This window comes from Vitis riparia, chromosome 9 (assembly GCF_004353265.1).
Source record: "Vitis riparia cultivar Riparia Gloire de Montpellier isolate 1030 chromosome 9, EGFV_Vit.rip_1.0, whole genome shotgun sequence".
Classification (NCBI taxonomy): Eukaryota; Viridiplantae; Streptophyta; class Magnoliopsida; order Vitales; family Vitaceae; genus Vitis; species Vitis riparia.
Genome location: NC_048439.1, coordinates 4,747,057 through 4,772,917, shown reverse-complemented (window position 1 = coordinate 4,772,917; position 25,861 = coordinate 4,747,057). Strand labels below are relative to the sequence as shown.

Below are 25,861 nucleotides of genomic sequence, written 5' to 3'. Positions count from 1 at the left end.
TAATATGGTTGTTTGGATTTGTTTGTTAGCTGCGTGGATTCCTGCTCAGGGCTGTGCACCAAGAATTATGTATTTGCATGATCACATGGAAGAGTGTTTATGGGATTGTAATATATGATCTGCATATGTAATAAATTCATAATTGTTGTTTATGCTGCCTATGAAATATGAGTTATAAATTATTTTTAAAATTGTTAAATTCAATTAGAGTATGAACATCGAGTAACACATACTTAAATAAAGACTAATATATATAAATAAGTAAAATATAATACACAATTACATGTATTTACTTATATTCAATTTTTAATTGATTTTGGGAACTTTTAATTTCCAATTTTTAATAATATAAAGGCATGAAGAAGAGAAAGGCTAAGTCCATGTATCAATGTGTGAGGTTCTTGGGCAGAGTGCTGTGCCAAGATATCAGAAAGTGACAATTAATTTTCAGTGGTGAGGTGAAAATTTAGGTGAGAGTAATGAAGAATGTGTGGTGTGGGGATAGAGAGGCAGAAAGGATTTGTGTGAAGGGGAAAGGAGCTACAAGGACCAGATGCAGGGGGCCTCTTGTCACTTGTCTTTAATTGGGTAAGCATAATTTATCCTATTGAGCTTCTTTTTTTGGAATTTGAAGAGAAACCATCATCTCATGGACCATTAGACTCATCTATTGAAGAAAAAATTCAATATAATGGTTCTTAGGCATAAACAAATTGGACTAAGGTACCAAAGCAAAATAGGACTTAAAATATAAATAAATGACAGCTAAGTACAAAAAATCGAGCCTATTGTGAAGGTATAAAGAAATGAAACTTATACACGATCATGTGATCACATTTGATTTGGTCTCACTTTCCAGTATGGCACACAAAATGACTTTTCAGTGCCATAGCAAAATCCTACAATTTCTTTTTCATGCTAACCAAGGGTATGATAAACACTAATCTGATTTTTACCTTTGAGTAGCTTAACAAGAAGACACTTGTAATTCCCTTGCTGTCCAGATATTCCAGCTAGTTTTTTTCCAGGATACTAATCTTGTTTAGTGTAATAAAATTTTCTCGACCCAGAACATAAGTCTCCCAAGTTCTTTAGATAACAGTTGATTTTGCTGTAGTGACAATCACCCAACCTAATGAACCTGTCTGAGGAGCTAATTCTTGAGCAACAAAATATAGACCCAAAAAGCTTTGCATCAACAAAAAGAACATGTCATTTCCTGAAAAAGAGATGAACTCGGTAATTGATTGAATGAGTTGGGCGGAGTAACACAAATACTCGCAGCAACCTCACAAATTCCTGACAAATAAAAGAATGAAAAATGTCTAGTAGGAGATATTACTTGATTCTCATGCACTTGTATAGAACTTGAGCTAATCTCTTATACATGTGGCGCTTCAAGTACATTCTCTCCACCTTTTTCCTTCCTCTCTTTCCCATTTGCTCCCTTGCTGATGGGTTTTTAAGCAAGAACCTGATATTTTCGGAAAGGATTTGGGTTCCTAGATGCCCCACAGGATGAAGCAGACCTGTCACATTTTGTTCAACAATCTCTCTTGTGCCTCCAGCATCTGTTCCAAGCACCTGCCATGGAAGAAGGAAAAAAAATGTTGGCATTTGTTTGTTGTGCTTCAGAATCTATGCAGAATGGCAAAATACTTGGACCATTTTAGACTGACTCATACAAAGCGAGGATTCTCAAGCACCTTGCCATCTGTTGACTTCCTTAGACAATCTCAACTTTAGACAGGCTTTGGAACCTCATGATCTTGTATGGGAAACAGAATATGAAGATTAACTAGGAATCTAAGACTTTGTAGAGAATGGAAGTATACCATCAAGTAAAAGAGAGAAAATTATAAAATAAGGCTTAGAATGAGAAATGGACTTCTTACAGTATAGTGGGAACTACTACTCCCCTACTTTAGCATTTCTAATTTCTTTAATTGATTAACTTAGATTAGAAAGGTTGGATTTCCCCAAACTGTAACTGGACCAAATACAATAAGTTGACTGGAAATATGATTGCAGTAAATTTTTTAACAAGCCAAGGTCATTATTACACACTCATACATCCAACTGTATCATGAAGTAAGTACATGCTTGCTCCAATATTCTATGAGAGAAGTACAGGAAACTCAATTTGTTATACTTTAAGATTGAAGAAAAGAATCTAAGAGACTTACACTGGTTATTTTTATATTTTGTGTATCTACTCTCAGTCTTTCCTATATTGTTTACTTGGTGCTTATTCCCCTTTTAGTTAGAAGACTGAAGGTTTCAAGCTTCACATTTAGTTTTGCAAAGAATCTGCTGGCAGCGAACAAAAATCAGTTTTCCTTCTCAACTGATGTGCCTAATCAAAGAACAACCACTGGACTCCAAAAGGATAAAGGAGTGGAGAGTATAATGCGATGATATGCAAATTGAAACTGTATTGACTATCTTGTAGAGCTGTTTCTGAACATGTTTTGTAATATTTCCTATCTTGTAGACAAGGAATATTTATTTCCTACTGGCAACATTGGACTTAATTTCAAGCAAATGTCATTTTTCTGAGAAGTAAAGCAGATCAGGAGGCAAAAATTCATGCTATTAACTATTACTGGCATATGGTGCGCCCAAAATACTCTGTATTCCTTGTACAAGTAGAAGTTGGGGAACATGTGAAGTGTGTTAAAGGTTATGATTGGAAATGACAGTTTAATGGAAGGAGGCAGTTTGTGTTACATGGTTATATTATTATAAGTAATCATGTCATTAGCACAACTAGAATTGATGTTTCCAATCATCCTCCAACAGTGTTTAAAATATGACAACCATGCACACATGGGTGTACCTTTTATGTAAAAGAAACATTGAACAGAGTAGAAAGATAACTGAAATGAAAAACAATGCTATATCTATTCATTATGGAGCTAATTCTAACAATAAACAGGGTTGCAGTTCCAAAGAGAAAGCAGAGGCTTAGAGTGTGGGTCTCTGGAAGGCGATTAGATGTGGATGGGATGAGCTTTGGTCAAGGAATAATATTTCAGTTGAAAACCGGCCAAAAACCAAGTTCTGGTTTGACAGGTGGCGTGGTGACCATATGTTGAAAGATTACTTTTCTTCGTGCTTAGTTTCGTCTCCAATATAAATGCTGCTGTGAGAGAGCTTGGGATGGAGGATGGGGAAGGATTTTGGAACTTTGTTTTAGGAGTAATTGTCATGATTTCTAAAGAGCGAGATGGAAAGTTTTCTGGAACATATTTATACTGCAGCTGCTCTGGGATCCAGGGAGGACAGATCAGTTTGAGAGGAGGTGAGCGGAATATTCTCTGTCAAGTTGTATTTTCTTTCCTTAAGTTCTGAGACTTCAGGGAAACTTCCAGTTAATCAGGTTTGGAATTCTGAAGCCCCTTTAAGGGTCTGTTTCTTCAGGTGGGAAGCTGCTTGGGAGAAGATTCTGAGCATTTAATGAATAAAGGGGATGGAAAATGATGAATAAGTGCTGTTTGTGCAATGTAAAGGAGTCAGCTAGTCATATTCTAGTTCATTGAATCAAAGCGCAAAGGCTGTGGGACCTTCTTCTAGCTTTATTTGACATACAGTAGGTTCTCCCAGAGTCAATCAGAATGCTACTTCTAAGCTGAAAGGGGACTAGATAGCAAAAAAGGAGTAGAATATTTTGGAAGTTGGTTCCCCTTTGTTCTGATCTATTGGGAAGGATCTCAATTGCAGAATATTCAGGGAAGAGGAACACTCAGATCAAGCATTAAATGATTTTTTCCTAAAGACTTTCTTTGATTGCGCTAAGAACCTTGGGGAGGCAAACCTTTCCCTTTTGGATTTCATAGAGGGTTTGGATATTATATAGGCAGCATAGGATATTTCTCTTTTGCATGTTTTGTTTTTGTTTGTTGACTTTGCTTTTGCCGTTTTTTTTTTTTTTCCTTTTTTGTGCATTTGTGCTCTATGTATACTCCTGGTGTGTGGAGATTATGCCCCTTTTTTGGCTGAGCTTTCTTTTAATAAAAGATTCAGAATGAAATGAACAAACAAAACCAAAACAGAACAAAACCAAGTTGCTTGTTGTACCGGAAGACCAAATGCCATTGCTTCAATTGTCACTCTCCCAAAAGTCTCTCCCATTCCCTGCACAGCAATTTACTATCACTGAATGTTTTCTGATAAAGTGAGGATGATCAAGACTGACCTATATCTGGTAAAAAAATCAAGACTGAACTATAAACATGAATCATGAAATAAATAAATTTAAAGTGAAAATGAACTTTTGATCAGAAAAAATAGGTCAAAATATTCCAAATTTATTATTTTTTATTCATTGATACTACATAGTGGTCCTCTCACAGTTAGGGCAAAGACAGATTCCATTGGAAATTTTCACCTGGGCTTTTTCAGGTGTTGGATGAAATAAATTCCTTGGTGTTTAAACTACAGTTCAAAAGAGTACAATTTTATTTATTTCTTTATTTATTTACTTCCACAGAAATTAAATTTAGTGAATGATGTTGCACATAAGCCAACAACAGTACAATTACAAGATGTGTGATTTTAAGTTTTCACCAGCATCTGTGATTATGGTTTCATTTCCTTTTAATCAGTCTATTCTCACGATAGCTTTGCATGGTTGTGCCTTTGAATTCAACGGAAAACAAAATAGAATGATTTCATTTTCATAGTGATTTAGTGGATTCAAAAACATGGATTAGTGTTTTAACTAGATATGGTTAGATGGTTACTACTGGTATAACCGAGAAGAGCCTATTTCTAACATGGTTATTCTGTTTCAATTTGAACTGCCACGAGTTTTTGGTTCCAAAATTTTCATATTCGGAGAGGAAAACATTTTGTTCGGTTGTCAACCATGGCATCAACATCTTAAACAGATATGCCACAAAAGTTTGACAATCTAAAGGGGTACTTTGCACCCATCAGCAATACATTCAAGTTCTTTGAGAGGGAGAAAAATCAATGCCAATAGCATTCAAGGATGAGGCTTGAAGCCACTGAAGAGAAAAGATGAAGTGTAACTAGTGAGAAATAGTAGCAATAATACATATGTAGTTCACTTGTATCATAAGATGGAAATTAACACCTCTATGTTTTGTTGGAAAATTTGAGAGAAATTACAAGGGAAAGAAAATAGAGAGGAAAAATGGAAAGAAAATAAAAAAATAGATTTAAAGCTAATAAATATGTTTACAAGCTCATTTAAACTCATTTCACCTATTTTTCCTCTTCTATATAATGGTTAAACAATTTGATAATGTATAAGCTTTTAACTAATTTTAATTATATTTGATTTTCTTTTGTATATTTTAAAGTAAATCGAACATAAGAAAATCATTTTCCCTAATACTTGTTTTCCTTAATCTTGTCTAGGAACTAAACATTGCCCAAGTATCCATTATATAGAAGAGGAATCAAGTTAAAAAAATATCCAGCTCATCATTATATAAATAACTTTACGTAACCATTTTCAACCAAAATATTTGAAGGTTCTAAAACTGAATTTTGTAATGTTAACAAATTATTTCAGAACTCCAGAGTTAGCAACACGTTACATTGATTAGCTATTGACTATGAAAAGCCATACCTGGGAGTTTATAACATAAACATCCGCTGCAGAGTAAAGTGAAGCAACTCGTGTGGTTGCTGGAGTCCACAGCACTGACTTCGACAAGTTTGAATGACGGGTTAAAAATCTGAGAAGTCCCTTGACATAAGGGACCTTATTGCTTTTAGATCCAACAGACCCTATAAGAACTTTAAGAGCCTGTTCTTGTGTTCCTTCATTTTCAGATAACACTTTTCTTCTTTTGTAACCACTGCCAATGCTCACTGCATCTGAGTGACTAATGGACGGAAAAAGACTGGGTAACATTAAATTCTTACTTTTAGGTCCATTCAACTCGATAAAAGACTCATTAGAAAGGCGTAAACCACTTGAAGATACACTAAAATGGTTGACATTTTGAAGCAAAGCCCTTGAGTAATGCTTGCCAGAAAAGTTAGATTGGTCTTGGCCTATTTTCACCAAATCTTTCAGTTCAGGATCATCCTGGGAAGGCTCTTGTTCAATCATTGAACGCACTGATTCAAGAAGAAAAAATTGGCCCTTTCCAGGGTTTATGCTGCTTAGTGACAACAGAAGCATATCAGTATCAGTTAATCCCATCTCTTTTCTGATAGAATCTCGTAATAAGTGCCTTTTCTCCTGCATTTTCTCAGTGGTGAAAGATGGAGTATTTAGAGAACAAGTGATGCCAGCTACAAAAGCTAGTTCATCATTAACAGAGAGCGGAACCACAGCAGGCTGAGAAATCAGCCTAATGTTTTCTTCTTTGCACCAAGTAAGCCATTGTTTAGATTGTGATTCTGAAAGAAAAATCAGCATTTTCACTCTATTAATGACAAGCTTTGACCGATCAAAATACTCCCGCCTGTTTTCCATGATCCACCACACAATTTGACTTGACCCAGCCGTAAAATGTGCAATATATTGTTCTGAAACCAAAATATTAATTATCAAATATTAGTTTATATTACAGCAATATATAAAAAAGACGCAAATGCTTTTTCAAACATTGACAGAGATGTGGCCTTTAAACAGGTTCTTATACTCAACTCCATAGGAATTAAGATAATTATCTTTGATGATTTAAACAATGACCGGGTTATTCACATTTCATTTGATGGTCAGAGGCGAATTGAAAGCTAAGCAGTGGTAATTCTAAAGATTCCCCGGCGGAAAAATAGAGATGTCTCCTACTTCATCCATAATATGTGGAAGTATCAATGTAATTTCATCATATGCTTCTCAAGGCATCATTGATAAGGAAATCACCAGAAATGAAAAGAATGAGCATATTACCATGTTATTATTTTTAATTACTATGAACATGACCATGTCAATGACTATTTGGAAAATAATACTAGATGCCTACCACAGTTTCAGATGTAGACTGGCCAAAAATGACAATAATGCTAGGGAATATGAATAAATAACAAGCATAAGTAGGATGTTGAAACAGGGCCTAAAGTGTATAACTCATGTAACAGGTATATATGTTCCCTTTACACTGATGACTACATAAAATAAATCCTACTTTTTGTATGAAACTACTTGTATTTTCTTCATTGCATGCATTTGCATGATTACCAATATTGATCAGCATCAATCACAACAAGGCAGGCCAATTCTATAAAAGCTACAAGTCATAAGAGCCCCAATTCATGCACACAATTGTTGGAACATTACTCTGAATTGATGCAAGCCACATCAGCCCTGTACCAAGGACAAGGTGGGTAGAAGGAGGATACCCTATTTCAAGCTAAGCTACCATATTGTCATCACTATTGGATATCAACACCTATATTGTTTAAATGATTAAGAAATCACTGAAATTACTATTGACCATCTTTTAATTAGAAAATTTGTTTGTTACAAGAACACTTTAAACATAAACAATTCAACAATAACTAAGGGAATATCTAATGGGGGAATGAAATATAGCAATATGTTTTATGGATTTTTAAGGGGTTTGATAGACTTGTGGGACTTTAAATAAGCAAGCATAAGATATTCTCTATATGTTAGATTAATTAACAAATAAGAAGAGAAAAATAACCTGGATGTAAGGAGATTCATAGGTAGTTTGTGCATTTCAGGACTTGGACTAATGGTCCATACTGCAAAACTAGAATCATTTACAGCTGTAGATACTCTTTACAATAACCAAGTTTCAATTTTTGTGTAGAATCACGATGTAGGTTCAGAGAAATAATACTGTACCTAGCAAAGATTGGAATGCATGCTTGCCTAGTAAAAACACCATCCGAAACAAAGGTAAAAACAATAACAGAGATTGAATTCTGTATAAATTTCTTGAACATGTGACTTTATATGCATAAGTGCAATATAAATCATCACTCTAAAATCCAAAACCATGAAATATTGTTACATGTAATCTTTGTTTTAATTAGGTCACTGAAAATTGCATTCTGACAAGCACATTGCAAGCCATTCCTCAAAAAGGTAACACCATTCAAAATCTGAGAGTGGCCTAATAGCTACCAACCTTGTGATTTAATTAAGCCAAATATCTTCTCGCAATCATATATTAGAGCCTTTGTTGCCATTGAACAAAACATGAAGCACAGTGCAATTGTTAATTCAAATTAAGCAGTTCATTAATGCAACAGGGAGATATCACAGTTAAAAACGCCTATATAATTTTGATATTAACAAAACTGATCACCTTCAACTTTGATGAACATTGTTAATAACCTGTAGCAAAAGTTTCTCACCTATCCACGATGCACAGACTGCCGATCCTGCAATCACAAGATCTGCCTTCATGGCAGTTTTGAAACTCAGATCTGCTCTGTCTTCAAGCACTTTGATCCTTCTCCTAGAAAGCTCTGGCATCAAACCACCCTTCTTGCTAAGAACAACAGCAGAAACTGTGGCCCCACAGCTCAAAAGTTCTGTTGCCAATTCCATCATTGAAAGCGGAGCCCCGGTCATTGAAAGTTCATGGAATATCAACACAAATTTTCTAGACCAAACAAGGCGTGCCAGTTCCCCCCTCCGGTCACAGGTTCCAGAACGCTTTTCCGGACTCCACTCCAGAATTCTATCCTCTGTCGAGCCAAAAGGACCAACCAGCAACCCATAGGACGTGTTTAGCTTAGGAATTTCCTGTTCCTGCTCGTCCATTTCAGTGACTTCAACCTCAGTTTTAGTCTTCTGTTTACGTGTTTTACCACGCAAACTGCGTTCTGATTTCTTACTCCTCTTCTTCGATGATGCACTGCGACGAGATGGAACACTATTCCCCTTTTTGGCCAAAACCACTTCAACCTTTTTACCACTGCCAACTGGATTTTTATCAGAACCATTTTTAACTGCCAACAATTTGTCATTGGCAATCAAAGGTGCTTTCCGATTCAGTTCAGAGTCAGAAATTCCATTATTTGGTTTACCTCCAAACCCAATAATGTCTTCATTGTTATCACCATGAGCCCACTTGGACTGAACATAAAATCCAAGATAAGCCCAGAGGGTAATCAATATCAACCAGAACACTACCCTGTTATTCCGAAACCACTGAGAACCAACCCCACTACTTCTAGCTTCTCTTCTTGGGGTCCGACTTGAATGCGATCTTCGAAATGAAGGAGAGTTCCTAGGAGTTGATCTACCTGATAATGTCGACTTCAAGCTTCCACCTGGCCTTAACGATGACTGTCTAACTACATTTCCATGAAAATCCCCTCTACCATTACCTTCCTCCATTAGTTCTTCAACTATATTACATTGCCAAAAGAACCTAAATCCAGATTGTTGGAATGATATCTAGACCAAAACCAGCATTGAAATGCTTAAAGATTGTGGATTCAGCCTATATCATGGAAATACTTCAAAATAACTTTCTTCTACAGCTCCTCAAGTTTTGATTCTGTACAAAACAAAACAGCACAATTTTTCAACACCTTTGTACAGAAAAAAGACCGAGTCAATAAGAACCACAACCTTTCATTTTGATGGCTGAAAATAATAATAATAGTAGTAGTAATAATAATAATAATAATAATAATAATAATAATAAGAGGAGAAGAAGATTATAAAATAAAATAAAATTGATTCCAACTATTTTTGCTTCCAAAGAAAATTACCTTCTTTTTGTTTAAATTAACTTAGCTGAACATATTGATTGGAGCTACTATTTCCACAGTTCCTAAATAATGAAATGTTTTGCATTCAAAACTTAGACAGCTGAATTTTTCTTTTTTTACAATCTCTCAGTAATCAATCTCACAGTAGAATGATCCAAAACCGAATCGCAGATAAAGATGAGATAGCTTCATCAGAATCCAAAGCTAAACAAACAATAGTCTACGAATAAAAAGGCACAACAAATGTCTTCTACGCGTTTCTAAGAGAGGAGAAAAAGAAACGAAAATGAATATAATGTTACGTTGTTTTTGTTTTCAAAAAAGAAAAAGGAAAATTAACTGAATGTGAAGACTCAAAAAAATTTGGTTTCTTTTCTAAGACTGAATCAAACTTGAAATAAAAAAAACTGCTTATCAGTTGGCAATGGAACAAAGCAATAAAAAGTTTCAAGCACAGGTTTCATTAACAAGAACTTCAACTCAACTCAGCTACCCGAAAGAGTTGTAGGAAGCTTAGAGGAATGAAATCTCTGTTCCCTCAATTTAAATTTTCTATTTCTTTTCCTGTCATGCACTTTCTCAGCAGCCAAACAGAGCCTAATGCTACCAACACTACTTGTCAGTTTTCAGCAACTCAAATCTTCGAAAAACAACATGCATCTACAAGAAATGAAGCAACGTTCCACATTTTTATTCAATGAAGAGCAGAATCAGAATGCAAAACCCTAAAAATTACCAGAATTTCTTGAAATCAGGTGTCAGTGAAAATGACTGTTCAGATTCAGCTACAGTAGCTGATCCAGAGACATCTTAGTAGAAAAAGAAGCTTCTACATAGAGGAAAAGAGATCTAGAGAGAGAATGTTTTAGAGAGAGACTAAGAGGTTGAAGAATGAACGAGAAAAGTTACTGACTGACGTGATCCAGAGGTTTTAGAACGATAGAGAGAGAGGAGAGGGGAGAGGGGAGAGCCAGAGAAATGTCTGAAAATGGTGGCACGTGCGATCCGACTCGTGTGAAGAAAAAGGGAGTGACAGGATACAGCGGCGGCGTATGAGTACATATGCTCCCTTGTTTTTGGAGCGTCAGGTTGACTCTTAGCCCATGTCGGTGGGTCTCACAACTTGATCCTGGCCGTTCAAAGTTACCCTGCCCACTTTGGATTAGTGGGTTGGTTGAACGGACACATCACCAGACCCAACCACATTGTCCCAAAATTGCTGACTTTTTGTTGTCTTTTTCCATATTGACCAAATTTCCACCGTTGGATGTACGTACTCGATGTCTTCAGCATGAAGAGACGGTGTAGATGCAGCAACTCGTAATCATCCCCGCCAGCTACAGCTTGGTGGGAATCAATTCAGGTTAAACAACAACTTGATTAGATCCAGCTGCCACTGATTCACTTATTCCAATTTTCAGACTCAAATTTTCATTTTGGTCTAAAATTTTTATTGTGACAGCATGCGTGAGCCAAGACTCGGATGGAATCAATTTGGAAGAAACGGTGGTCTCCGAGACTGACGAAAGCATTGGAAATAGGATTTTTTTTGGTTCCATTAATGACACAATTAAGCAGCTGTAATGAAAGATTCACAAATCATAAACAAATGGGTTTCTATAGGATGCTTCCCTGCAGTGCACAATCACCCACCCAGCCTCTGATTAATTGGGTGGCTTGTAGTTGAAAACGATAAGGTTGAGAAGGCCAAGACACACATATGATATATAGAATTTTATTCCATCCTTTTTATAAGCAACCAGTCAATTCAATGTCACCTGTACATGTCGGTGGAGTGGTATAATTAAAAAAAAAGCATCTATTCAAAATGATAGGATACAAGTTCACCAAATATGCTTTACAAATCGAGTATGTGACCTACTCAGGATCATAAATACCAAAATAAAGTTTATATTTTCTAAGTAAGGTGATTTATTGAAGCTGATACAAAGGGTTATTAAGGGCAGTCCCATTTCAAATACCATAAAGCCAAGCATTGTATTATATTTTACCTACAGAAGTAAATCACCAGAGAGAGTTTGGTCGGGTATCCATAATAAACCCACTCAATAAACCAATACTAATTACTGACATTTAAGAGTCCTTTTTTGACAAATAAAACTTGCCTCCAGTCTCTCTAGCAAGTGCTCACTCGACTAGATGAGAAATCCCCATACATAAAAGGTGCCCTCAAAACCCAGGATAAATGATCAAATCACCAAAGGAAAACTCAGCACTGATGTTAAAAACCAAGATGCCATCTATAAGCTAGAAATATGCAAACTCCACTAAGCAAACAGCAGCTGCACAATAGTTCTTGTTCTTTTCCAATTTTTTTTTTTCAATAGTTCTTTGAAGAAGCCTGCCGATATTTCTCACAAGCTGCACTAAAACACCAAACCACAGGAAAACCTGAAAATTTTGCATATGAGGGGATATCATGAGTTTGTCCAATTTTTATTAGTGATACTAAAATGCGGAAAGGAGTATTTCTTCACCGTTCATACATACCGCACGTTTGAACAAGCTACTACCACCTGTCAAGCCACAATGTTGTTAAATTTACTGCAGCATGAGCAGGCGTTGGTCACATATAACTGCAACACCAAAAAGAATATACAGAGAGGGGGGTAAGCACAGAAACGAATATGGAATAACTTGAAATGAATAAACACAAGTGCAATTAATTAAAAGAAAAAAAAAAGATTATTTAAGGCATCAGTCTTTGGAACTTTCCATAAGCATACAATTTCTAGAACCTACCTGTAAACCAAGATAACTATACATTTTTAAACATACATATAGTGATATATAAATAAAATAAACTCACATATGGTATGCATTAGGTACCAGAGAGGACCCATTTTAATAAACAATTTACTCTCCAAGGAATGTTTAGAATAACAAAAATACCATGCAGCTAAATGTACATACTGCTTATAAATATTTGCTTAATTGCCAAAAAGCAGTGGATGCTAAATTTTTAGAGTAGCTGTAGATCTTCTATACATGAAGTCAGATTTACGCACATATAAATACAAATTCAACTATATATACATACCCCAAACTTTGAAAGCACTCAACATCCATTACCACTCTATAATCTGAACAAATTACATTTGCTTAACAAAAATAGCTAGAACACAAGTCAGGGCTTTCTTGGAAAAATGGGAGAGTTTTACAACAACAATCAGCATTTGCTGCAAGAACAAGGACTCCCTTACACAATTTTTCAATCAAATATCAGGCCTTTAAGGTGGCATTGAGATCTTTTGTCTCAGCAGATATAGCATGACTTATTTATAAACTAATGAATAAACTATAACTGTTAAGATAATATGACGAATCATAACCAAACCTGAGAATTAGTACTTACCTAAGATATCTTGGAAAATATTGCAGCCCAAAGTGTTCCAGTAGAAAAGCTGGAGACCACAAAGGGCCTGGAAGAAGGCCTGCAGCAGCAAATAATCTCAACTCAGAATTTGATGAGAGCCAAAAAATGCAAAAGTTTAATTGGAAAAAAATATGACCTTTATCTGCTTATTCAACTTCACTCAACCATATCTATGTATTTCACTGGCCGAAGTTCATCTCTGAATATCTGCACAGAAAATAATCATAAAAAAAATGCATCATGGGTAAAAATGAAGTAGAACAGTAAAAGAATCCAACTTGCCTTCGAGGTTTGTTTTGTCGCTGCCCAAATTCATCACTCACAAGCTCTGCAGTGAAGACAATATTATTTGATAACAACATAATGGCTAGGCAAAGTTAAAAGTAGTCTAAAGCTTAGTCGAGCGCAGAAGTCAAAAGGACAATATCCTGTCTTACCAGGTCTCTGTGAAGGCTTCCATTCACTACTGGGTTTACTTGAACTGTTCTCTTTGCTGCAAAGGTATACAACAAAAGCTTAAAGTTTTTTTTCCTTCTGCAAAATTTTTGCTTCATACTCTTCAAGTCAAGTAGTTTAAAACTGGGTACTTGCATGATCAATAGGAAAGAATAATCAAACTAGTGCCAGAAATGTTACTGACTTAGATGAACCCGCAGAAGATGTCTGCCCTGAGGGACGAGCATGATATGCACCATCAACAGCAATATAGGGTGGACAATATGTCGCTCCCAAAGCTCCTGCAGCACCCGCCAAAACTGGTAGCCTGGACATTATCATTCTTTTGAATGTTATTTCTTTTTATATTAAAAAATTGTACAATATAAGAAGAAAGTGAAGCGCAAAGAAATTTCAGCAGAACAATAACTTCAAATTTTGGAATATATCTCAGCCTCAACAAATATTTCAGATAGAAAGTTTGTGGAAAAACAGGGAGGGAGGAGGCAACTTCCTCTTCAACTAGTGGGTCAGCCTCTCTCTTCGCATTTCAGGCAAAATGCATAATATAAATGTTTAAATTAGTCTTTAAAGGCATGAAGGAGGGCAGTAGTGTGTGTGTGTGTGTGCGCGTGTATAATTGATAGAGAAAATGAGCATATTATATAAAAAGATTACTAAGAAAGTGCTTTTCAGTCTTTGATCAGAATATTCCTCATTTTCAAATGATATTTGACCCTCTTCTTTTCATATTATCCAAAAAAAATGTACAAGGGAGGGGAGCCACTCTCCACACCATCTTTCATTTTTTTCCCCTTACAAAGAAGTCATGCCAACCTAAGAGAGTCCCTCTAACCATAGAGCATCTCAACCAAGAACGCCAAACAAAGAAAATATTGACTTGGCACAATGCAGGACGATCTGGTCAATAGATTATTCCTCTACAAAGAAAAAATTTGTTTACCAACAACCACCCTCTCCTTTGAAACTGATCTGAAGTCAATACCTTTCCCTAGGTAAGCTCCCAAGCCAAAAAAGCTTGCCTTCGGCATCCAGGAATTCCAAATCACTCCCATGGAAAAGAAAAAAAAATGATCTCCTCAGCTCCAAGACGAAATATAAAGCTTTGACAAAAAAAGATCTATCCAAACCACCTTATCATCTCCTTCCCTATTCACCACCTTCCTTTGCAATCTAGAATAAAAATTGTTCTATATTGTCCACCTGCCAATTGTTCAAATGCCTAAGGAAACAAGGATCCAAGTGACCCCCTTCACTATCCGGTCAAGCCCACTACTCATGCCTCTTATGATACAGCTAAGGCATACAATGAGAAGAAGAAGAAGACATACAAAGGCTCGTCTCCACACCATTTATCCTTCTAAAACTTCACTTTCCTCCCATTACTAACAGAAAAGGAGACTACTAGTATTAAAGATCCCAATCTTTCTTGATAGTTTTCTGTAGCCCAACATTGTAATCATCTCTCACTTTGCAAGAATGCCACCTCCCTTCTCTTTTTTTTTTTTTTTTTTTTGATAGGCAAAAGAGCAAAAAATGTATTAAAGAGCCAAAGGCTACACCAAGTACACAGGAAGTATATATGTGCGCACCAAAAATAAGAGAAAAACACAAACTTATTGGCAACCTAACCAATCGATAAAATCAATCATAGAGAAGGACTCTTGCCCTAGGGAGCCCTTTGGTCCGCCACCCCCCTTCTTCTTCCCCATATTTCCACCTATGACATACTTCCAAAGAGCATGCCTCATAGGGGCAAATCCACTTAAAGAAGGACCTTGTTAAGAAAAGAGAAACATCTAACACACAAACCTCCCTCCTATTATTTATGCAAACAATCGACCTCTATGTAAATGTTGCATCAGCCTTGAAATGCCTAAGTTTATCTTTTCATATCAACCAATAAAAAACATTTTAAATAATAATAATCAAACACATGGATAATTACCATCAGTTTTCTACGTCTGAAATATAAGTTTTTTCATCATGCCTCGTCTTCACTCACAAGCAATGCAATGCTTAGGTAGGTTAAATATAAGAAGTTTGAATAGAACATATAGCATTAATTTTACTCATCAGATAAACATATTTCCCACTCCATAAGAAGCATCATTCACCCATTTACTCCTTTGACCAACAGTTTACCTTCCTAGGGCATACAAGACCAAAGAGAGCAGAAAACATGAAAGAAACTGCACTTAAACCATGAAAGAATTGTTTTACCATGTCATCTCAGAATTTGCCAAACCAAGTTGTGGATTAGCAACATATCCCGGGAATGCCATGCCAACAGCAGGAACTCCAATGCCACCTGGATGCTGGCCTCCAAACTGCATAACTGCATGTCCATCCATCAAAATAAGCACTTGAATAGAAATGTAACAGAAGCTCAAAAAATTGAAAGTGAGAACCAGAAGCAAGGATCTTCGTACATTTAATAAATAGATTCAAGTAAAATGGACAGAGACAAAAACTCAGAATAAAATATCTGTTCCCACCTGAGAGATTAACTAGAGCAAGAAACAGTTCAATATCAATGATGTAATTGAAGAAAGTATACCTGGCAAAAAGGCTGGAGGTCCAGGGAAGTTCTGATCACCATGACCAACCCCCATATTACCAGCCCCATTATATAGAAAAGAGCCCCTTCCACTTCCTTGAACACTACCTTTCCCTTTTCCAACCAATGCAGTTTTGGACTTACTTGATTCTGGAGGAGAATCCATGTCCCCGTGTTCAAAAGAATTTATTGAGAGAGCATTTTTAGGTGGTGAGGAAGTTTGAGATCCACTACCAGGACGCTGGCCCAACTGCTGAGAAGAAGATTGTAAAGAGGGTTGAACCCGGGCTTGAACAGGACTTCGTTGAACAGCATGGAGTTGTGCTGGAGGGGCAGCTCTATTGAGTTGGTTATGAGATAAGGTTGGTTGAAAGTTCATCTGCCCTGACGGAGCCAAACCCCGTCCCTGAGCCCTGACCTGGGGAGATTGAGTAGTAGTAATTAATGAAGATCCGGAAGATGGCAATTGTAGATTGTTTAAGGACTTCCCAGCAACCGGAGAAAGAGAATCATCAATATAAAGTTTGTCCATGCCAACCGAATCAACTATATTCTTCCCCCGCGGCAATGCACCAGATTGTGATGTCCCAAAACTCTCCTCTGCAACAGACGGGCGAATATTTCTATTGGTAGTTCCAGTGTGTAGATCTCTCTTCTGCGTCAGAGAGATCTCTTTATTGGAAGAGCCAGAAGGGTAGAAAGGAGGAGAAGCAGAACTCAAGCTCGATGCAAACACATGTTTTCTTGTAGGTATCGGATCAGATGCTACATTTGACGTGGGTGTGAATGCTCTCCCAGAACTGCTATGTGAAGCTTTCTCAAAGGACTTTCCAGATCTAAGACAATCAGCAAAATGCAAGATATAATTTATATAAAAATCTTGACCAACAAAGAAAGATAAAATTCAATGGCATAAACCTCAAATTTTATACTCACTGTTTGTTTTGTGTTGGAGTCTCACTTTTGTACCTTGCAGGAGGTTCATACCTGCGAGGACCTCTCCCCCTCACACTCCTAGGCACCTGGTTCTGATTGCTGCTGCTGTTGCTGTTGTTGTTGTTGCTGCTGACATTGTTGTTATTATTGCTGTTGTTATGGTTGTTGTATGCTTTAGACCTGTTTCCTCTTCCATACCCACGGTCAGCACCTCTGTTTTTACCACGAGCATGATAATGTCCTTTAGAATTCCTCCTACCCTGAAAATATTTTGAAGTCAATCATTAGAAAGGTAAGTCTCAAATTTGAGATTAAAAAATTTAAAAAAAAAAATTAAATAGGCCAGCAAACAACTGCATGTTACACATGAATAAAACCACTCACCTCTTCGTAATGCCTTTCCTGCATGGTCATCTCCTCAAACTTGTCATGCCCCCATTTCCTGTCATCTTTGGACTCCCACAACTTCCTTCCACCAAGAGTTCGCCTAATCAACAGACAGTTGGTTGAAGAATTATACACTAGAAGTTGGAGAATAAGAAATGTATATATCAAGAATTCAAAAGTACAGAAAGCAGACACTGTAGACACTTATAATGGTAAAGAAGGAAAACTGAGGGCATAAAAGAAAAATCCTTTCTGCTGGAAGGGTGCACTGCAAATGTAAAAACAGCACTGTCCATCCCATGCTTTTCCACTTTATTTTTATTTTAACATGTCAAACAAGTAATCCACTATTTTTGCCCCTTGCATGGATAACTAGAGGAGGGCACAAGAACTGGCACCTCAAAACATTATCAAAATTGTTGGAATTTGTCTCAACTTCCTGTTTCTATTCAACCTTTATTTATTAGAGTTCCTTTCACTAACAATTTCTTGTAGAATATTTGAGCAGAGTTGCGAGGAAACGAAGGGAAATACTGATAAAGCATGGAAACATATGTTTGTTTCATGGTTTGGATGAAGTATGGAAATGTGGGTTTTGTTTCATGGTTCATGCAAAGCATGAAAACATAAGTCTGTTGTTCATGGCTCAGGTATGCAAATACCATGTCTCTCTTGTAGTTTATGGTTGATTCTTTATTCAAATCACATAACAAGTGGCATCCAAGCTTCCACTGACACAAAACAAATGGCATATAAGCCAAGGTTGGAACAGATCCTGGCCAAGTTTTGGAGAATTCAAAATCAAGGCACAGAACCCAAAAGATTGGAGAGCAGGTATTAAAAAGTGAGGATTATCAAATTCTAAGCCAAATTGAGATCCAGATCACGGAATCAGAGAGTAGAGGTGATAAAAGCTATCCAGAAAGGACAAGAGGTTTGCCAAAATAAATAAATAAAATTGGTTGAAGGTGAACTCCATTGTTTATTAGTATATCAGTTGATCCAAAATAAATATGGACACATTGTAAGATCATGGAATGGAAACGAATGGCTTGGAAACCATATGCACATAGTGCTTTTTATAGCAAGAACAAAGACAATTTCTTCAAGTTCCCAATTGGAATACATGTGATTGGTCATCCCATTAATGTTTAGGCACTGAAGGTGGCATATTCTTTGAACAAGAAATCTATCCTGGATGAACATGTATTTAGGAAAAATGAAAGATTGAGTTAAAAAGTGAGTCAAGGTGATGATGTAAGAATTCATCTCAAATTCATAATACAATTTTACTTACTATTTTTATTAGAATCCAAAGTTTCTATAAGAGAGAACTTACCTTGGGTCTAAGGTTAGAAGAACTCATGAAAAACTTGTAATGGTTTTATAGGATGTGCAAATATGTGAGAAAGAAAATAGAAAATGGAAAATATAGGCTTATTTCATGAATCGAATGGAAGATCCAATGGAGCATTGAAACATGGATTTGTTTCATAGCGCCTATGGAGCTTGGAAATGTAGATTTGTTCATGGCTAGGATCAGAGTGTTGATACTAGGAGCAAGGTCAGGTTCAATGTGGAATCATTAGAATGTGTCATATCATGAACAGAAGAGAAACAAACGATGCTTTTTAAAGGCAAAGACAGCATACAAGACGAAAGGATATCTAGACACAAGCAAAAAGCAACACACTCCCTCATTCATGAAGAATAGAGAAAGAAACAACTAAAATTTCAAGAACCAGAGAGGAATAAATCAGCACAAAGTATGCGAACAAGAGGTGCAGGTATGTAGAACTCAGCAGGAAAGACTTTTCGAATTGACTACGTACAATGTATTTAGATTCAACCAGTTGTTGTATGTTCCTCTCAAAACTAAATTATAGCTAGTAACCTAAAATTTCATCCACACAATTTTTTAAGCTGAAAATGCTATTGAATAAAACTTATGATCAACTAACTACCAAAGCATATTTTTTGTAGGCAAGGATTTCCACTCCAACCAAAAAAAAAAAAAAAAATTAAAATAATGATACGGCAAAGACAAGAAGGGGATTATACAACAAGGGAAGAGGATTACACAACAAGGAGAGGGGACTATACAACAGTGAGAACAGCAATCATAGGGTACCCAACACAGCCACCTTTGAGAAACCAAAAGGCAGATATTTCCAAACGGGAAGTAAATTATTGTCTTTCACTAAGGGTGTGCTCAGAGAATTTAATACATGCTCTTTTTGACACTTCTTAATACATGCTCTTATTGTCTATCAAAAAATTTAACTCATGTGACAGGCATTTAAAAAGTACAAAAAAAACAAACTTAGACGTATAGAACAGTCGCAAAACTAAGTACCACAAATGACTAAATAGTATAGACAAGGCGAAAGCATGTGGGCACTTTTCTCTCATTTTTTCCCCATGGACCACATTATAACTTCATTGACAGCAAGACTACATTCCCAGTGCATGGAGGCGTGCCTACCAAAGTATCGAGAACCTATATCTGGGTTCACTTCAAATCCAGCCTTAGGGATGCAGTCTAAAGATGCCTGGGAGTTAAAAGAATTATGCAGAGTGCTTGTCAGCCCACCATTGCACAAGACAAGGGAGTAGGCCAAGATAAGCTTCTTACATCTTTTACGTCTCACCTTACACTCCTTTAACATTTTATCATGTTAAAAGTGTCAGTTGAAGCCGTGTTTCTTGTATTTTTATACTTCGAAGTTTTTGAAGCACAATCTTTCTTTTTCTTTTTCCTACATTTAATCATGTTTCCTAATTGAATCATTTTTTAACTATTTGAATAATTCTATTAGCAACATTCATATAACGTTATCAGCATGCATCAAGTATTCTCTCAAACAAAAGCATGAGATGCATAAAAAACCCACTGCTGCTTAAAATAATTCATACCAAGAACTTCCTCATTAGTACTTACATCACTCATTCACATCTGTTCAAATGTTTTGACATATTTATGAGTAAACTAGTGGAATACATATTTATGAGTAAAATGGCAGAATATTTCACATACCTGCACCATAATGTACAATACTATGATACATAATGCCATCCAAAAATAATCATATTTTATCATAGTCATGCTAAACTTCATCATATAATCATATCAGAGCAAGTTAATTTTTTTTTTTTTTTATCAATAAGCACAATATGTATAGCAAAGAGACGCTAAAGAAGCGACTCACAAAGTTACAGTATAGATCAACTCACCCCCTTACAAAAGGACCCAAAACTCAAGGAAAGCACAAAAAAACCCTCTCCCTTAACACATACACACCCGTTCTATAAAATCTATTAAGGTCAAGGACCATCTTTTATCCTCAATTTGGTTTCCGACCAAAGTAAATACACAAAAGAAATTTTCAGCTTTTGAATGGACAGCACGCCGTCCTTAAAAGCAATTGAATTCCTAGCCTTCCAAATAACCCAAAACAAGCATAACGGTCCCAGTTGCCACGCCACCTTCCTCTTCTTGCCCACAAAAAAACCTCTCCAATCAGAGCAAGTTAATAAAGCTCACTTAAAATATTTGGCAAAGTCCATTATCATGTACCTATAAACCTAATCCAATTTCCCCAATCCAATCATCATATTTCCAACATAAACATGCTCCTTTTGACCTTGCTGAAGTTTTGCTAACAATTTTTTATTGTTTCTTCAATTCTCCCAAAATTTTGTCAACTCATTGCTCAAATTGAAGTTTATAAAATATACTTGCCATTACGGATTGGAGATTGAGGACCTTGAAAGTCTTATGTCATACTCACTTGTGTACACTTGTCTCCATCCACACTAGATGCGAGAGCACGGCCACTGACCTCTTCGAGATTATTCTCAATCCAATCATTCGTTGTAGCTTTGTCTAATAAATCAGATATAGTTCCTTTCTACCAACCAAATTTATATGGAAATCAAAAGTTCCATCTAAGGTCAAAGTCTTTGCTTGGTCATGGACACACAAAAAGGTAAATACCAACAACATGCTATAGTTGAAAAGAGCTTTCAAATCCCTTAATCCAAATCAATGCCTTTTATGTAAGGGGAATAGAGAGTCGATTGACCATCTTTTTCTACATCATACGATAACTTGGGCTTTGACACTGTCTATTCAAATAGTGGCACACAAACGACATGTTACAATTGGAAAGACCTTTCAAATCCCTTAATCCTAATTGGTGCCTTTTATGTAAGGGGAATGAAGAGTTGATTGACCATCTCTTACTACATCGTACAATAACTTTGGGCTTTGGCATTGTCTATTTAGATAAGTTACGATTAATTGGGTCCTACCCAAGAGCATATGAAATATGACAATCATTTCATATAGGGGTTTGGGAAGCTCCATTAGAGGCAAGACCCTTTAGCAATTGCTTGTCTCACATTGCTTAGAATTTTGTGGCAAGAGAGGAATGTCAAAAAAAATTTAGGATAAGTAAAGGATGTCAAAGAGGTTGTGGTATTTACTTCACTTCTATTCCTTTTTCTGAGCTTCATGCACCGAGACTTTTAAAGGCATTTCTCTCAATATTATTCAACTCAATTAGCATTTAATATGTAGATCAAAAAGGTTTGGACATCATTGAGAGGTTCCTAGTAAAACCTTGAGGGGATGAAATCTTTTTAAATTGTGTCGTAGTCTAAATCTTTTGTATAGTAGCAGAGTTCAATCATATTTTGGTCAGATTTTTTATAATTGTGGGAAGGACTCCTCATCCTTCTCTTGTTCTTTTGAATCTTAATAAATACATCTTTTGTTTCTAATAAAAAATATATATACACTTGCGATACATTAATAAAAAAGCACCAACATGCATGTGAACCATCACAGAGATGTAATGTATTCCAACAACATTCAGAAACTTGACCATCATGTCAAATATTTAACTTTCTGTCATTAAATAAACCCATTGATGAAATCTTTGGGCCCTCACCCATCTGATATCTAAGCCTCACTTCAAATATTTTAAAATTGCTAGATATGTTCATGTAAATCAGTTACTAATAATAGACCAAAGTCATTTTCGCTTCTGAATATGAAGTCACTCACCAACATCTAAGCAGGTGATACCATGTATCTCTCTAGTTTTTGAGTTCTTCTCAAGCTTCTTGGGATAAACTTAGAGGCACAACATACCAACAGCAGTTATTTAGTGGTTACCATCACTGTTCCAAGAATGAAGACTCTCAAGTCACTAAGCAAGAATTTCTTTTTATCAGTGGCCACTGACCACACAAGTAGCACATGAAGGCTTCATGTCCCCTTGTCAAGAAATTTGGGAGAATGTTCTAAACATAAGACCTTTGAGATGGAGATTTTTAAGGTTATTATATATTGATATTATATCATGAATTGATATTACTTTTGTATGCAAGCGGAGAAATTGCCGAATCATACTCCTGTTCACTATGGGTATGCACATGGTTTATGGTCTGTCCTGCTGCTCTCTACCTGGTGTTTCCTGGTATTGATTCATTTAGTGAATGGGTGTTTGAATCATTGGCATGGAATCTTTGTTCACACAAGAAAAAGAAGGGGTGGTGGATATTGGTTCATTTATGCTTATTTTGAAAAAAAAAAAAAAAAAAAACAATTGGTTCATTTGCGCTTATTTTGGAGCTTATGGAAGAAGCAAAATCATAAAATCTTAAAACAGATAAGAGTTGCTGAAGTTGAAGCTGAAAGATGCACCTCTCAGATTATCTATATTTTTTTTTTTTTATAAGTAAGCACAAAATGTATTAAAGAGCAGAAAGCCACAAAGCATACAGGGAGTATACAACGCAGCCACACCCAAAAACAAAAGAAACAAACAGCCTCACCGGCCCTTAAGTAGCCGCTAGCCACTCCAAAAAGACTAAAAGCGAAGAGGACTCATCTCCCATGTACACTCTAACCCAACTCCACAAGTTACAAACAAAATAATTTTTGAGTTTCTATATATCCAAAGAACCCCCCCTAAAGGCTAATCTATTTATTTCCTTCCATACCGTCCAAAAAATACACAACGGGATGGAATACCAATTTTTTTTTCCTCTTTCTCCCCAAAAAATGGCCCCTCCAACTAAGTAACACCTCTTTGACTGTCTCTGGGAACACCCAATGAACCCCAAGCAAGGCAAGGACAATTTCCCAGATGACCCTGGCCACTGTACATTGTAAAAGAATGTGATTTACATTTTCCTCTTCACAACCACACAAAAAACAGCAATTAGGGGCTTTCTATATGTATATTTATACATTCTTATTTGCCTATCAAAAAAAAAAGATGCATCTCTCAGATCATTGTATTTCTGATCAAGGGGCTTTCTGGATTTTGAAAACCTATCCTTTCTAGATTACATTGGTTGGTTGGGGAGGGGCCCAAGGCCCTTAGAATGGTGGTTTATGTACTTCTTCTCTTTTTGTTTCTTCAGGTGTTCTTACATACTGCCTGTGTACCAAGGTTGTACCCTTTGATTGCGTGTCTTTTTCTTTATGTTTGTTCAGGTGTTCTTACATACTTCCCATGAACCAAGGTTGAGCCCCCCTTTCTTTGCTATGTGCTTTTTGAACAAAATCCTCTTCTTCTTTTTTATTTTTTTGTTTGAGAGGCAAATGGGAAAACATGTATTAGTAGCATGAACAAAATCCTTTTTTGAAACAGGAAAAGGAAAAAAGGCTCCATAATAAAAACAAGATGTAAATTTTGTTATTTAGACTAATAGCCAAGATAACATTCCAACTTAATGAGAAGGCTTAAATTGTTTAAATACAAATGAAAATTAAACTTAATTCTGATTAATTCTTATTTGATGGTTTTTCTTGTATTCATGCACTGATTCACTGTTGGTAATCATAATCCCTACTGATATAAAATCCACTACAGAATGATACGGTTACCAAAGAAGGTAACCACTTAACAGTTCCTTCAGTACGTAAAGCCCATTCCAAAGTGTCCCACGTTTTTTTATTCTTACTTTTAAAAGCTCTTCTTGCTTCCTTTGCTGTTTCTATTGTTATTTGGTGATGTGTCCTCTCAGGGCCTTGGGTTTCTCTATTTGGAAAACAGAAGATGCATTTTTTTTTGTTAGAATGCATCGAACCCTTAACTAATGTTCAACATACTCAATTTGTTAATAAAGCAACTGAAAAAGTCAAAGACTTTTCCATTATAGATATGTGGAACATGGGAACATGGTACAAAAAATACAACTGCTAACGATGAAGGGTACTTGTGATCCCTAATACGAAGCATATGGTGAAAAATTCACTGTGCATGCGTGCTATGCATTGAAAGTCGAGTAATTCTCATAACTCAACACAAACTCAAACCAAGAGATATTACCTGTGTCGACCACCGGCATTGTCACGAAACCGGTCATCGTGCATGTAAAATGCACCGGCTGTCGGCACCGCAAATGGCTCATTCTCTTTCTTCTCCTCCTCGCCCCCAACATGATCCGCGCCGCGAACCTCCGTGGACTCTGCCCCCAATTCCTTCACCGCCTCCAACACCACTACCGAACCCTCTCCACCTCCCCCTCCGCCACCGCCACCGCCACCGTCACCGCCGCCCACCTCCTCAAAATTCCCATCCTCCTCCTCTTCCTCCACTTCCTCAACCTCTTCCTCCTCCTCAACCTCCTCCTCCTCCTCCTCTTCATCGTCCACATCCGATTCTTCATCATCGTACTCCGCTGCTCCTCCCTGACCGTCCGATTCACCCTCTGACCCAATCCCCATCCTCGGATCAATCCGCCGTGCCGGCTTCTCCCTCGCGTCCCCCTCCTCTTCATCATCACTCGCCTCCCGCCGCCGCATCGCCAGAGACAGCTTTGCCTCCTCCGGATCACTCTCGTACTCCACCTCGTCTTCTCCGGCCGTCGCCATCACCAAAATTCACACCAAAAGCCCAACTTTTGCTCCTCAAACCGTAAGATCCAAACTTTCTCGAGAGCCAAACAAGAGAAAAGCTAGGGTTCTTGGATTCTGATCTGTGAGTTAAGAGTGAAGAAAGCCCTAGATTTTTGAGGCGAGAACAGAAGGGCAGATTTGGAAACTTCTATATAGGTGTCGTCATAAAATTGAATGGAGAAGACGTATGAGAAGGTGAAAATAGATTTGGGGACCTCCAGGCTCCAGGTATTCATCTAATTTTTTCAGGGGTATTTTGGGCCATTCACTAGGCGGTTCGTGTTGTTCAGTCAGAGTCTGACAAGAGGTCTTCTCCGGTGGATCTCTGTACAGTCTGGACAATTGACTAATTAAATTTTGCCACGTAAGCTTATTTTTATCTATTTATGACATAGGTAAGATAATTATTTCTTTTTAATCGATAATATTAAATAAAATCATCAAAAAATGAATTTACCATTTTTAAGCTAATAAAAATAATTTTTAAATAAATATATATTATAAATTTTTATTATATGAT

The 25,861-nt window shown here is 36.6% G+C and overlaps 2 protein-coding genes across 3 annotated transcripts; both read right to left on the bottom strand.

Annotated features, from left to right (window-relative positions):
* Positions 1-719: 719 nt before the first annotated feature.
* Positions 720-10,671, bottom strand: LOC117922122. The gene is made up of 6 exons (XM_034840150.1): positions 10,424-10,671; positions 8,317-9,470; positions 5,603-6,513; positions 4,081-4,137; positions 1,343-1,584; positions 720-1,219 (listed from the first exon to the last, which is right to left on the bottom strand). Exons 2-6 carry the CDS (start codon positions 9,305-9,307, stop codon positions 1,213-1,215), a joined length of 2,208 nt encoding a protein of 735 aa, XP_034696041.1. The 5' UTR covers positions 9,308-9,470; positions 10,424-10,671; the 3' UTR covers positions 720-1,212.
* A 973-nt stretch (positions 10,672-11,644) lies between these two features.
* On the bottom strand, positions 11,645-25,538 carry LOC117922093 (protein MLN51 homolog). 2 transcript variants are annotated; one of them, XM_034840114.1, is made up of 12 exons: positions 24,773-25,538; positions 17,421-17,523; positions 17,037-17,296; positions 16,101-16,936; positions 15,764-15,878; positions 13,725-13,847; positions 13,522-13,577; positions 13,367-13,412; positions 13,221-13,291; positions 13,064-13,142; positions 12,186-12,284; positions 11,645-12,099 (listed from the first exon to the last, which is right to left on the bottom strand). In XM_034840114.1, exons 1-9 carry the CDS (start codon positions 25,315-25,317, stop codon positions 13,264-13,266), a joined length of 2,112 nt encoding a protein of 703 aa, XP_034696005.1. In that variant the 5' UTR covers positions 25,318-25,538; the 3' UTR covers positions 11,645-12,099; positions 12,186-12,284; positions 13,064-13,142; positions 13,221-13,263. The 2 variants fall into 2 exon arrangements, with proteins under 2 accessions (XP_034696005.1, XP_034696004.1); XM_034840113.1 differs by having other exon boundaries at positions 11,658-12,099; positions 12,199-12,284.
* Positions 25,539-25,861: the final 323 nt, after the last annotated feature.